The 13884-nt window shown below is 53.7% G+C and overlaps 1 protein-coding gene across 1 annotated transcript in view; it reads left to right on the forward strand.

Annotated features, from left to right (window-relative positions):
• Positions 1-13884, forward strand: part of HCN4 (hyperpolarization activated cyclic nucleotide gated potassium channel 4) — a 101131-nt gene that overhangs the window by 49957 nt on the left and 37290 nt on the right. Inside the window, exon 3 of the mRNA XM_021554167.4 lies at positions 10021-10182. Within this exon, the coding sequence (XP_021409842.3) occupies positions 10021-10182 (162 nt within the window). The remainder of the gene's footprint in view (positions 1-10020; positions 10183-13884) is intronic.

Raw genomic sequence — 13884 nt, forward strand, 5'->3', positions numbered from 1 at the left:
TCCCAGCCCCTCTCCAGCCTCGTTGCCCACTCTGGATGCACTCCAGTGTCTCAATGTCCTTCCCAAACTGAGGGGCCAGAGCTGGCACAGCACTCCAGGTGTGCCCTCACCGGTGCCCAGCACAGGGGAAGGATGGACCCCTGCTCCTGCTGGCCACACCAGCCCTGATCCAGGCCAGGATGCCATGGCTTTGCTTGTGACTGCTCTTGAGCTATGGCCGGCTGCTTGCTCCTCTAAAATCTCACAGCCTCTGAGACTGATGAGCAAAAAATCCTCCTTAGCCCAAAAACAGTCCCATCCCTTCGTTGTTAGCAGCACTAATGATACCATGAGCAGTGCCCACACTCTGCCCCGTGGCACAGGAAACATTCCCAGCTCCAGACCTGCCAGGAGCTTCCTCCCTGGACGTTGCAGCCCCTGGGAGCACCCCAGAGCCCAGGCTGGAAGTTGTGCCTGGTTGCCGTGGCTGTAATGGAATTAATTAGAGCTCGGGATTGAGTTAGGTGGGAGCGCTCAGCGTCCCTGCGGAGCACGGAGCATCCTGGCAGACTGTGCCAGGCTGGAGCAGCCACAGGTCCTCCTTTGGGACAGAAAATAATCAAATATAACCCGAGGGCTGTGCCAGGGCCTCACCTGCCCGCGCTGCCCCTGCCGTGCCCAGCAGAGAGAGCCTTTCACAGACAAACAGACACATGCTCCTTTTGGGGAGTGCATTTTTGGCTCTCTTCTTCCCCTGTGCTCCTACAGAAGCCCAAACTGGGTTAGCAGAGGGATAACAAGTGTGTGCTTTGCTGTCTTGATTGAAATGCAGGTAGCATCAAAGAAATAATGTGAATTGATCAAGAGCAAACTGCGGGAGTTCTTTGGTTCTTCAGCAAGTTTGCAGTTCCAGGGCGGGACCTAATGAGTTCATATTCAATCTTAGCTGTTAATCATATGGATCCCTAGGGATCAAGCCTGGAGTTTAAAAATCTGTTCTGAATTTTAAACAAAAAATTCAGGTGGGACTGAAAGGAATAAGAAAACAAAGGTTGCTGCTGATTTCTTTATGAAATTGGGAACAAGAATTCTACAGGCAATCCAAACTTTTTTAAGAAGACAGTTCTCTTTCTCATTGAAGAGTCTGTTCTCTTGGTGGGATTGTGTTTCTGCCATGTCCTGGTGGTGTGTTTATGGATACAAACAGAGCTGGCAGTCCCTGCTTCCCAGGTCAGCCTCTGGGATGGACACAGGGAGGCACCTGTGGCACACCAGACGTTCGTAGAATCCGCTCTCACATGCTGCAGAGGGAGCATCAGATGAGCTCCAAGACAACAGCTCTCAAACAATAAGTGATTTAATTTACTGCTGTTTAACTTCTACCTCCTGATCAGGGACCTTCAGACTGTGCTGAAGCTGTCACTTCATGGAAGTCTAACAGCTTCCAAAGAGCCATGGCACAGAGGGAAGAGGGTTGGGATCCCCTTCCTTAGCACAGCTTCCTAATGTCCTCTGGAAACAGGTCCAGGGACAAGGCTGGCACTGGCCTGGCACAGCCTGAGCAGGGGCAAGGCTGGGTCAGGCATCCATCACCTGCCCATGCTGCTGTTCCTGGGTCAGCCCTGAGCCAGCATAGACCCTGGCACCTCTCAGTGCCCTTCTGGAGCCATTTCCAGGCCTGCAGGCCCCAGTTTCCTGTTTTCCCAGTTTTGTGTGCCTTGTCCCTCTCTCAGGGATTTAAGCCTCCTTTTCCCTCAGCATCCCAGATATTCCTTTCCCTGGGCACATCTATGTATAGCTCCTGAGCAAGGCAGACCTTTTGTCGGATGACTGTGGTCATTCTTAAGCGTCCAAAAAAGCCCGTGACCTATTTCCAGCAGTGATTCATTGCAAGCCTCTCAGAAGGACTACAATTCCCAAAGATGTAGATAAGAGCCCTGAGAGATTAGAGCCAGCCTCAGCAGGTAAGAGATCTAATTCCCCTTGAGAACGAGACACCCAACCTATTTACAGCTCTGGGGGTTTGTTTTCCTTCCCTTTTCCAAAGGCATCGAGAGATCCTGGAAAACCTGAGCTGGGGGCGTGTGGGAACATAAACCCCATGGAAAAGCAAAGGAGACTTCCTCCAAAGTCATAGAGCTTCTGGAAAAAGCCCTGGCCCCAGTCCTTGTGTTGCTGTTCCTGGAGGTGACAGTGCCACCATCCTTCCTCCCCGGAGCTGCCTGCTGCTGTCTCACACCCAGGGCAGTCTCACACTCGTGGTGCCACAACCCAACCCCAAATGTTTTTTCCTGGAGGTTGAAAGGAAACCGTGCAGGAAAGACAGGCGTTTGAGTTGTGCTAGAAAATATTTTTAAAAGTCTGTGTCATGTTGCCGTGGTGACAAAAGTTCTTAAAATGATGAAGATTAAAGTCTAGGCTGGGAATGGTGGCATGGGGAGAGGAAGGGGGGCTGCTGTCATGACAACCTCAACTCCGAGAGTGCAAGAGGCAAAACACACGGTGGTGGCAGGATCTTTGGGGTTTATATATATCCATAAACATCTGCCAGCTAGGCCAGCCTTCTCAGTGCTAATTAGTCCTGCTATTTCACCTTTCTCTGCTGTAAATATTTTCCAGTAGACACAAGTCTTGGAGGGAGAAGGCAAGAAAATGCCATTTTCCCCCCTTCCCTTTTACACAGGCTTTCTGCTGTTCTCTGTCTTTGTTCCCTGAGCTCCTGGCTGGGGAAGAACTTGCAGTGGCCAGGAGCAAGCTGCCTGGGAAGAGTTAAATCATCTGAGGAGGAGGTGGAGGCTTGCATGGTCCCTTACCGAGCTTTCCAGCCCCGGGCTGGGCAGGAGCACTGCTCGGGCTGTCCTGCCTGCACACACACACTTGGGCCTGGCTCACCCACAGCCCGTGAGCAGCAGATCAGAGCTGCCAGCCCGAGGTTTGGCTGAAAACTTTGCCCTCAGCTTCCAGTGCAAGAGGCTTTTCCCTGATCCCTGCCCTGCTGGCCCCTCCGGGATAGCAGAGCTCAGGGAGACTGGGAGCACAGCAGATGAGCGTCAGCACAGCCCCGAGACCTGCAGAGGAAAACTGCCACGGCAGCACACAGGATGATTGTATTTGGACTGTAAAATGTGCTTGGCTGTCTCTGCCAACACCTGGGCCTGGGAGCGCTGCCCTGCAGGCCCTGCCCTGCCCCGTGAGGCACGGCGTGATCCGGGCAGCCTCAGCAGCTCCGCTGACATTGCCCGTGTCCCTCGGTGCAAAGCAAGCAGAACGACAGCATCAACCCCAAACTCTTGCCTTCATCTAAAACTCCATCTTGTGGCTCTGGCTGGAGTAGGAGATAAGGATCACAGAGCAAAGGTTATCACAGCAGCAGCCAAGAGCACCCTGTTATCTTCGGGGATACCCCTTAAACACCTTTTCATTACATCAGCCTGTTGCCTATTCATAGGTCCTTATGCATAGTAAACTTTTCCCCAAAGTAGTTTACACGTTCTCAGAATTGTTTAGCACATCTGTTCTTTGGATCTGCTTTTTTAGGCCACGTGTGTTCCTGGATTGTGGTTTTTAGTCCTTTTTTATCACCTCCAGTTTCGGGCCTTGACCCACACTGACCCTTGCAGAGGGTGAGTGTTGATGGTTGGCAGATCTGTTCAGGTGTCCTCATCCTGTGTTCCTTGGGTGTTATCCCATCTCAGCAGGGATTTTAAGAGGAGCACACAGCTATTGCACTACTCCGTCTAAGCTCAAGTAACACCAGAAATAAAAACTATGTAACAAAGTTACTTGAACACCACACGTATATAATCCGCTTTAATATTTGCCAAAAGCCAGTATTAATGTGTGTCTGTAACGTGTCTGACCCAGTGCTGCTCCTTCTGAAGGGATCCCACTTCCCAAGGATTCTTCTTCTTCCCCAGCTCAGCTTGTTGGCAGCAACAATTGCCTTGGAAATTCAAAGTTTCTATCTTTGTATAATTTAGTGGCTAGAATAGCATTTTGTCCACTCTTCCAAAGAAAAAAAAAATGTGTAAAACTTCTTCCTAAAGACCAAAACCTGAGGAGCTGCTCAGGACAGGAAACCTCCTGGAGTCAAATTGGGTTATATTTCGACTCAGCTTAAATGTGACATCACTGGGAGAAGAAATAGGAAGCTGGGGAGGATGAGAAAGGAGCAAGAAGCAGGGGATGATGCATTTCCCCCAGCAGCAGCAGGAGAGGGTAAGGAGCAGATGAGATGTTGCTTTGCCTTGCTGAAACACTGTGTGCCAGCGGGTTGGGTTCATTCCACAGGTGGAATTCCTGGGGGAGCTGCCCTTTCCCTGCCAGCCCTGATTGCTGTGCATGCTCAGAGGGTCTCAGGGCTGCTCTGTGTGCCCAGGTGTGCTCAGAGCTGCTCTGAGTGCCCTGGCTCTGTGTGCCCTGGCTCTGTGTGCCCAGGGCTCCTGTGCCTCAGTGCCCTGTGAGTGCCCAGGCAGGTTTGTCCTCCTGGGGATGCCCACCCTGCCAGTTGTGTGTTCTTTGTCTCTCACTCGCTGCAGCTTCCCAGGATGGGTCTGCTCATCAGGGCTTCCAAACCCTTCCCCTCTTCCATGAGCTGTGCCAGTCAGGGCTCACCCTGGGTGTGCAGAAGGTGACATTTGCCACAAGAGCTGGCACTGATTCCCAAATCACCCAAACCACTGTTTGGGGAGCTGCCTTCAATTTGCACATTAGCTGGAATGAGCTTGTTGTCCAGGCTGGTCTTGGGTCTGAGCAGGATGAGTGGTTTTGGGTGATCCAGAGGCAAAGCAGCTGCTGCTGCAGGGCCTCAGCACAGCCACCCTCCATAATCTGGTTAAACTGGATTTTAGGCTCAGGAAAACTCTTTGCAGCACCCACCTATCTCCAGTCTATTGGGAGATTAACACCGAGGTTTGAAAAGGCAGCTAATGCCTCTGTGAGGAAAGTGGATCTTTACCTCTGTTATCTTCAAAAGCCAAGGAGGGAAAAGCAGACTGAAAGACATGTCAACTTTCTCCCCCATAGCCCACAAATACTCTTCTCAAATGTAAGTAAACACGTTTTTCCTCACAGCAGAACAACCTTAACTCTGACCCTGGAGCTCTCACAACAGCTTATGAGACTGTTTTGATTCTCTTTTGAGATTTGTATTTCCTTCTCAAGTCTCTGGGTTTTTTAAGCCATAAATGAAGAGTAAATTCTTTGCTTCTATTAAGCTGGAGCAATGTCACAGCTCCTTGATTATCCCCAGGGGATTTATCACAGTTGTATATTAACCATGGTGTGGGCACAGACACCAGCACTGGCTCGGGACCAGCCAGGATGTAGAGCTACAGAATTCCTGCCACGCTGGCAGTGCAGTAGTGAAGGGCAGCAAGCAGTTTCATTGCTTTCCTGTGGAGCAGAGCCTGTTCAGGAGCCCCGTGGATGGCAGTGAGTCCTGCCAGAGCCAGTGCTCAGATCTGCTGGCTCGCCCTGCCTCAGCTGGGATCATCGGGGTGCCTCTGCATCAGGGCCCCCAGAGCCTGGGAAAGCCCCTTGGTTCCAGGCACAGCACCTCCAGAGCGTGAAAAGCCAGCAGGGGTGTGCAGGCAGATCCCAGCCCGGGTGTGCAGGCAGATCCCAGCCCAGATGTGCAGGCAGATCCCAGCAGGGGTGTGCAGGCAGATCCCAGCCCAGATGTGCAGGCAGATCCCAGCAGGGGTGTGCAGGCAGATCCCAGCCCAGCTGTGCAGGCAGATCCCAGCCCAGCTGTGCAGGCAGATCCCAGCCCGGGTGTGCAGGCAGATCCCAGCCCAGCTGTGCAGGCAGATCCCAGCCCAGCTGTGCAGGCAGAACCCAGCAGGGGTGTGCAGGCAGATCCCAGCAGGGGTGTGCAGGCAGATCCCAGCCCAGCTGTGCAGGCAGATCCCAGCCCAGATGTGCAGGCAGATCCCAGCAGGGGTGTGCAGGCAGATCCCAGCAGGGGTGTGCAGGCAGATCCCAGCCCAGCTGTGCAGGCAGATCCCAGCCCGGGTGTGCAGGCAGATCCCAGCCCAGCTGTGCAGGCAGATCCCAGCCCGGGTGTGCAGGCAGATCCCAGCCCGGCTGTGCAGGCAGATCCCAGCCCAGCTGTGCAGGCAGATCCCAGCCCGGGTGTGCAGGCAGATCCCAGCCCAGCTGTGCAGGCAGATCCCAGCCCGGCTGTGCAGGCAGATCCCAGCCCAGCTGTGCAGGCAGATCCCAGCAGAGGTGGGCAGGCAGATCCCAGCCCAGCTGTGCCAGCAGGGCCAGGGGCTGTACCAAGGGCTGGCCCTGGCAGGGTGTGCCTGGAGCAGCTGCTGCCCTGCCCGGCGCTGCCCAGGATGTGACCAGGGACAGGGCAGCCCCAGGGCCCAGCCAGCCTGGGTCACAGGGATGGTGGTGGCCAGCCTGGGGCAGAGGGATGGTGGTGGCCCCAGCTGGAGCACAGGGATGGTGGTGGCCAGCCTGGAGCAGAGGGATGGTGGTGGCCCCAGCTGGAGCAGAGGGATGGTGGTGGCCCCAGCTGGAGCAGAGGGATGGTGGTGGCCAGCCTGGGGCACAGGGATGGTGGTGGCCAGCCTGGAGCACAGGGATGGTGGTGGCCAGCCTGGGGCAGAGGGATGGTGGTGGCCCCAGCTGGAGCAGAGGGATGGTGGTGGCCAGCCTGGGGCACAGGGATGGTGGTGGCCAGCCTGGAGCACAGGGATGGTGGTGGCCAGCCTGGGGCAGAGGGATGGTGGTGGCCCCAGCTGGAGCACAGGGATGGTGGTGGCCAGCCTGGAGCAGAGGGATGGTGGTGGCCCCAGCTGGAGCAGAGGGATGGTGGTGGCCCCAGCTGGAGCAGAGGGATGGTGGTGGCCAGCCTGGGGCACAGGGATGGTGGTGGCCAGCCTGGAGCACAGGGATGGTGGTGGCCAGCCTGGGGCAGAGGGATGGTGGTGGCCCCAGCTGGAGCAGAGGGATGGTGGTGGCCAGCCTGGGGCACAGGGATGGTGGTGGCCAGCCTGGAGCACAGGGATGGTGGTGGCCAGCCTGGGGCAGAGGGATGGTGGTGGCCCCAGCTGGAGCACAGGGATGGTGGTGGCCAGCCTGGAGCACAGGGATGGTGGTGGCCCCAGCTGGAGCAGAGGGATGGTAGTGGCCGTGCTTTGGACAGCACCTGATCCTTGTGCCAGCACAGACCAGCACTCCTAATTAAACACAGCCTTGATTAGAGCCACTGTCAGAGCCAGGCCCCACTTCTCCAAGGTGTCCATGATTCCTTCCAGCTCAAGTGCTGAGGTTGGAGGGATGCTGCTGCAGTCCAGGATGGAGGAGGGCTGCACAGTTATTTGGGGCTGACAGGATTTCAGATTCCTTCTGATAGGATCCCGCTAGCTCGTGCTGTATAAGCGGAGTTTCCAAGATGGAGCTCTTACATAACCAGAAATGACTTTTGGAGGGAAGTTTTGGTCCTCCCACTTTCCCAAGCTGTCCTTTCCACAAGAATTGCAAGGTGTCCTTTGGCTGGAAGGACCTTGCTGATTTTGTAGCAGGGATGCTGAATCCAGAGCTTGTTTTGATCTGTCAAAAACCAGGGATATTAACTCTATCCAGGAATATCCTTTAAATGTGAATCCATGCTCAGCTCTTCTCCCAGCTCCCTTTTTCCCAGTGCAAGCAGCAGAAAGACAGGAAGCACAGGCAGTCTGGGGTGGAAGGAGCTCTGATGCTCTGGGGCCCAGCCTGGCTTGTGTTACAGCAGGACACAAAGTCCCAAGTGTTCCTGGTGGAAACCAGAGAAGTTGCAGTTACCACTCATGTTCCTGTGCTCATGCATGGACCAGCTCTTCTGGAATGTTCCTGGTCCTCCTCTCCCCAGTGAGCCAAGGAAGTGCTGCAGGGCACTGCAATGCCCCCTGCACATTACTGGGTCAGAATTCCCTGTGACACCAGCACCTCTTTGCAGTAGGAGCTTCTCAGTGGAAGGTGTTTGTTCCCAGACCTTCACAGTTATTCCTGCACCGGGAGTGCTCCTGGTTTTCTCTTGCATGGGAATGCAAATGTATTCCAGGGAGTGGGCAGGAGCTGGGCACTCCTGAGACATTTGGAACTGGAGTTGTCTCACCTGCAGCTCAGACATTTGCAATTCATAATCATAATTATTCCTGGGAATCCCCGAGCCCCTTCTCAGGTGCCACAGCCCAGGTGTGTCACCCTCAGGGGTCTGTTCCTATCCAGTGGCTTCAGTGTTCCAGTCCAGATCCCAAGGTGCAGAGTAGGAGCTGAATCCACCCCCTCCTCTCTCTGCATGCACCAAATGAAGGCTCTCTGCCCTAGCCTGACTCGGATAGATCCCAGTTCTCCTCTCAGAAGCTCCCTGTCCATCACCTGGGCCCTGAGCCATCCATGCCCTCGGGCTCTTTGCTGTCCGCTTGTCATCTATCAAAGGAAGGAAGGCAGGTCCCTCCTCAGTCTGACAGGGCTTCTCCCTGCCCCTGGCTGGAGCTCCCTGGGTTACAGCAGGGCTGGAGCTCTTTGAGAAACACCCGGAGGTGTGAGAGGAAAAGTCATTAGCACAGAAAAACCTTGGTGGCACAGAAGATCCTTCTGCAAACTGCTGCTCCAGCTTCATTAAAAGCACAGCCCCGGGCTCTCATTCCGACAGGATGGATTCGCTCTGGGTTATCTAAATGAGAATGATCATTTCTGCAGGGGGAGGAAAACAGAGGAAACCAGGAGGAATTATTCTGTATGAATTATGTGCTCAGCTTTCATACTGACCTATTGAGTCAGCAGTGAGAGCTGGATTTCCTAGAACAGCCTTTCATGCTGGATTTTGGAGATATTCTTCTTTTCTGCCCTGAAAGATCACTCAAATGGCCTTTCTCACACTGGCAGTGTGGGCTGCAGCCTGGATGCAGGGAAATAATGAACCAGTTATCCAAATCATTCATCCTTTTGGATTCCAGCATCCTTTGTGCTCCCTCCTGGCAAGGGTTGGGCATGTGGGCATCACGTGTGACCCTGAGGTGGGCATGGCTGGTGTGGAGACAGGCATCCCAACTGGCCAGGCAGCTCCAACAGCAGCAATTCCAGCTGCAAAAATGTGATTCCTTTGCTTGATAACAAAGATTCTCTGCTGTTTTAGCTGCTGAGCTGCCTTCCTGTGGGATGAGGGGCTGATCTCTGGTGTGGGCAAAGGCGGCAGGCACACAGTGGCCTGCTGGTGGGAGGGGCAGGAGGGGAATGGATTTGGGCACACATCACACAGCCTGCCCCCTGTGTCACAAACCACCCTGACACTCGTGTCCCTTGGAGGTGATAGCCAGGTGATGCACCCGAACCTCCCTGGATCAGGGGCTGTGTCACTTCTGACCTGTAAGAAAGTTGTGCTTGCAGCTTTATTTTCCACGTGAAGAACCGACAGATGAGGAAAACCAGCCCTGTCTGCCATGGTTCTCTTTTCCTTGCCCACCTGAGCAGGGGTGTAGCAGCAGAATACAAGGAGCACAAGAAAAGAGATGAATCAGATCCTCTTCCAGAAGCCTCTGCTGAGTTGGAGGCCGTTCCTTGTTGCATTTGATTCGTGCAGAGACTGCAGCTGACATCCAGTACAAAGGCAGCTGCCACCATGGGTCACTGTGGAACATGTATCCAGCAAAAACAGAAAGCAGAGAAGGGCGTTGCAGCTCAAAGATGGAATTATAGAATTGATTCCTGAGGGGTGCCCGATGGTCCAGATATATTTGCAACCAGCTTATTTTACAGAAGGATTTATGGAGCCTTTAATGATAAATTAGAAGGCAAAGTCGCAGGGCAGGAGGGATGACTGATGAGTTTGTATTTCAGTTTTTAAGCTGTTTTTCAGTTGGTTCTGCTTGCCTGGTTCTGTGTTTTGGTTTTTAGGCTGTTTTTGAGTTGGTTGTGCTGTGCCTGAGCTGAGCTGGTGCAGCTTTTCTGTCCCTTCAGCAGCACCCCGGAGCCTGGCACTGTGTGCAGTGACCCTGGGGGTTGCATGGGGCAGCTGCCATCTCACCTGCTCCCGTGTGCCCGCAGATCTTCCACATGACCTACGACCTGGCCAGCGCCGTGGTGAGGATCGTCAACCTCATCGGGATGATGCTGCTGCTGTGCCACTGGGATGGCTGCCTGCAGTTCCTGGTGCCCATGCTGCAGGACTTCCCCGACGACTGCTGGGTGTCCCTCAACCGCATGGTGGTGAGTGCCACGCACAGGGCACCTGCACCCGCCTCTGTGTCCTCCTCCCCAGCCTCTTCGACCTTCCCCCTTTCCACTCTTTTCCCACTGCCTCTTTCCAAAGAGTGAGGCCGATGCCAGGTGTTGGATAGTTCATCCCCTTGAGCAGCCCATCATAAATAATTAAGCATAAATATATATAAATAACAAAATAGATATAACATATTGAAAGTATATAATATATGATACATAATATATAATTATAGAATAGAAATATATAATAGAAATATACAATGTACAATATAAAATGTAGAATATATTATATATAATATAACATAATATAAAACATACAACATAACATATAATATATAATAGTATATGTAATATAATATATGTAATATATAAATATTATATATTATATATTATATATTATATATTATATATTATATACAGTACAAATATATTTTAATATATATTATTTATATATATATATATAATGAAATACAAATAACCAGCTCAGAGATGGTGGGCAGGGTCTCCCCTCTGGAGCATCCCACGTGCCCTGCTCCCCATCCCACCTCCCAGCCCTAAACCCAGCCCCTGGCTGACACCCCCGCAGCACCCACTGCCATCCCCCAGCTCCCCGTCCCCCTTTCATCCTCTGGGGCCGTCCCACCGCGCCCCAGCGCTGTGGGCATGGGGCAGGTCCTGCAAGGACACAGTGCCGGGTTTGGGGCAGGTCCTGCAAGGACACAGTGCCGGGTTTGGGGCAGGTCCTGCAGGGACACAGTGCCAGGTTTGGGGCAGGTCCTGCAAGGACACAGTGCCGGGGTTTGGGCAGGTCCTGCAGGGACACAGTGCCGGGGTTTGGGGCAGGTCCTGCAAGGACACAGTGCCGGGGTTTGGGCAGGTCCTGCAGGGACACAGTGCCGGGGTTTGGGGCAGGTCCTGCAAGGACACAGTGCCGGGGTTTTGGGCAGGTCCTGCAGGGGCACAATGCCGGGCTTGGGGCAGGTCCTGCAGGGACACAGTGCCGGGGTTTGGGCAGGTCCTGCAGGGACACAGTGCCGGGGTTTTGGGCAGGTCCTGCAGGGACACAGTGCCGGGCTTGGGGCAGGTCCTGCAGGGGCACAATGCCGGGCTTGGGGCAGGTCCTGCAGGGACACAGTGCCGGGGTTTGGGGCAGGTCCTGCAAGGACACAGTGCCGGGGTTTGGGGCAGGTCCTGCAAGGACACAGTGCCGGGGTTTGGGGCAGGTCCTGCAGGGACACAGTGCCGGGGCTTGGGGCAGGTCCTGCAGGGACACAGTGCCGGGGTTTGGGAGCAGGACCGGCCCGGCAGAGCCGCAGAAGGCAGGAGCCAGGCTCCCTCTCCTGGCACCGAGCAGCAAGGAGCAGGCTTGGAAAGTGCTTCCCGCTGGAATGTGCCTATATGGAGTCCCAGAGGCAGGGCTGGGGCTGGTCTCTTGTTCCCATTGCTGGTCCCTTTGCCCCACACCTCTGGAAGGTCGGTGTGACCACCCACCCCCCTGGAGTGGGCCACAGCCATGGGATGAGGAGCCAGACTGCCCAGTGCCATCCCAAGCTGGGAGAGAGTTTGACACCATATGGCAAAGGCTGGGCAAATTCATAGTACCTTTCAACCATTTTGCTGAGAATTCAGGAGCTTTTATTCAAAGGGACAATGTCCAGTTGATTAAGCAGCAAAAACTGACAAAGCTTTAAAAATTGCCTGTTATTGCAGTTCTTAACCTCCAGATTCCCCCAGCCAATTTCTTCTTGTATAAAGGAAATAATCAAGCACTGGGGCAGAACGGAGCAAATGTAAAATGTATCAAAGATGTGCCAGCCTGCCATGCCTCCCACTTGCAGGGCTGTGGGCACAGGCTGCCCCTGCCTGGAGGAGTGAGCATCCATGGAAAAATCATCTGTTTGCTGTTTATTTATTCATTTCTCCTCTCTGCAATAATGGTTCTCCTCCTGCTGCTGCCAGTTCTGGAGCCTGGAACCCTCTGCTCATCTCCAGCAGAAGAACAACCTGTGCAGCAGCTGCCTGGGCTTCCCCGTGCTGCCTTTTCATGGTTTCTGTGGCAGGAGCAGTCAGAGTCTGGGGCCCCTTTGTGCTGCTGGGGGCCAGGAGGACGCTCAGCTCCTCATGCCAGGGGGCTCAGAGGGGCAGGCGGCCTCATCCCCACCCAGGGGTGCCCTGGCCGTGGCAGGATGGCTTCAGAGCAGCAGATGAGGACCACGCTTCCCTCATCCCAACGTGTGGCTGCTCCTGGCTCTCCCCATCCATCCCTGGGCAGAGGTGTAAGCTGGGCTTGAGGCTGCCAGCTGTAGTCGCAGGGAAGGGTCTGCAAGAGTGGCAGCACATGGGACACAGGAAGGAACGATTCAGCCAAGGCAAATCTTAGCAGCAAGTCTGGGGAGAGAGGGGAGGATGCATTCCAGAGGCAGGAAGGCTCAGCAGGCTCCAGCAGGGCAGGGGAGGGAGCTCCTATCCAGAGCAGAGCTTTCCTCATGCTGCAGCCTTGCGTTCCCAGCCCTGAGAGCCTCTGAAGTTGGAAATTAAACTTGCCTTGGGAGATTTTTTTTCTGCTTCTTACCTGCAGCTAAATCACTTTTTTTTTTTTTTTTGTTCCACTTTAAAGAAGTGAAAAAAAAAATCATTATCTCTGAAAATGGAGCCTCAGGAAAGTGGAAAGTGGGATGAAGAACTGGAGAGATGCCCCACCTATAACTCAGGAGGCTTCCACTCCAGAAACAGAATATGCTAGACCCAAAATAACCTGGGGTTAGAATATTTAACAAAAAGTGCAGTAGTTCTTTGGGGGAAAAATAGGTTTTTTTCTCCCAACAATATTCTTTAATCTCATGAGAAGATTTCCAGGCATGTCACTGGGACCAGCAGTGGATATGGATGGCATTATCAGTGAAACAATTACATCTAATCTGGAGGGGAGTACTGAGAGAGGCCACGGAGTCAGGAAACAAGAACCTGGAGCTCTGGGCTCTTCTCAGGCTTTGGTGGCAGGATGTGGATGGAAGGTTCCAGCATGGCTCTGTGTGATGGACGCAGCTGGGAGGGGAGAGGCCAGGATGGCCTCTGTGCCAGGGAGCCAGGATTTTGGGACATTCTGTACCAGCCTGGTGCGAGCTCTGAGGAGATAAATAAATATCACTGGTGCATGGCTGCCCTGATTACACACAGGAGCCAGAAATCTGGGAAAAAGGGAATCTTCTGAAGCTGCTGCAGCCAAGGGGAGCTGGAAGTCAGGTCCATATGTTTTGGAGGCTTTGTCTGTGAGTGTGCTCGTGCTGCTCTTGCTGTGCTCCGGGGTTTCCCACCACTTGGCACTCCATAAAACCAGCCCTCATTTCCATGCTGCAGGGAAAAGATTCATCACTTCCCATCTGCTTCCTAAAGGCTTGATCCTCATCCAGGGGATTTGTGAAGGGTCTGGTGTTGCCAAAATCATCTCAGGGCCTCGATAAATCCCCGAGTCTGCTTCATCTGGGTGTTTTGCACATGCCTCGTGTTCCATCTTCAGCAGCCGTGGAAGCAGTGGGTGTCTGGCTGACTCTGAAACGGCAGGGCAGGATGTTTGCAGTATTAATTGCTGAGTCCCAGTCCCAGGGGCTTCAGCATTAGCTTTCCTGCAGTGCACTTTATTAAAAACTGGAAACACTGGTGAGTCAGCAGCTCCTCTCCCAGAGATCCCAG

Source organism: Lonchura striata, chromosome 10, assembly GCF_050655825.1.
Source record: "Lonchura striata isolate lonStrDom1 chromosome 10, ASM5065582v1, whole genome shotgun sequence".
Taxonomy (NCBI): domain Eukaryota; kingdom Metazoa; phylum Chordata; class Aves; order Passeriformes; family Estrildidae; genus Lonchura; species Lonchura striata.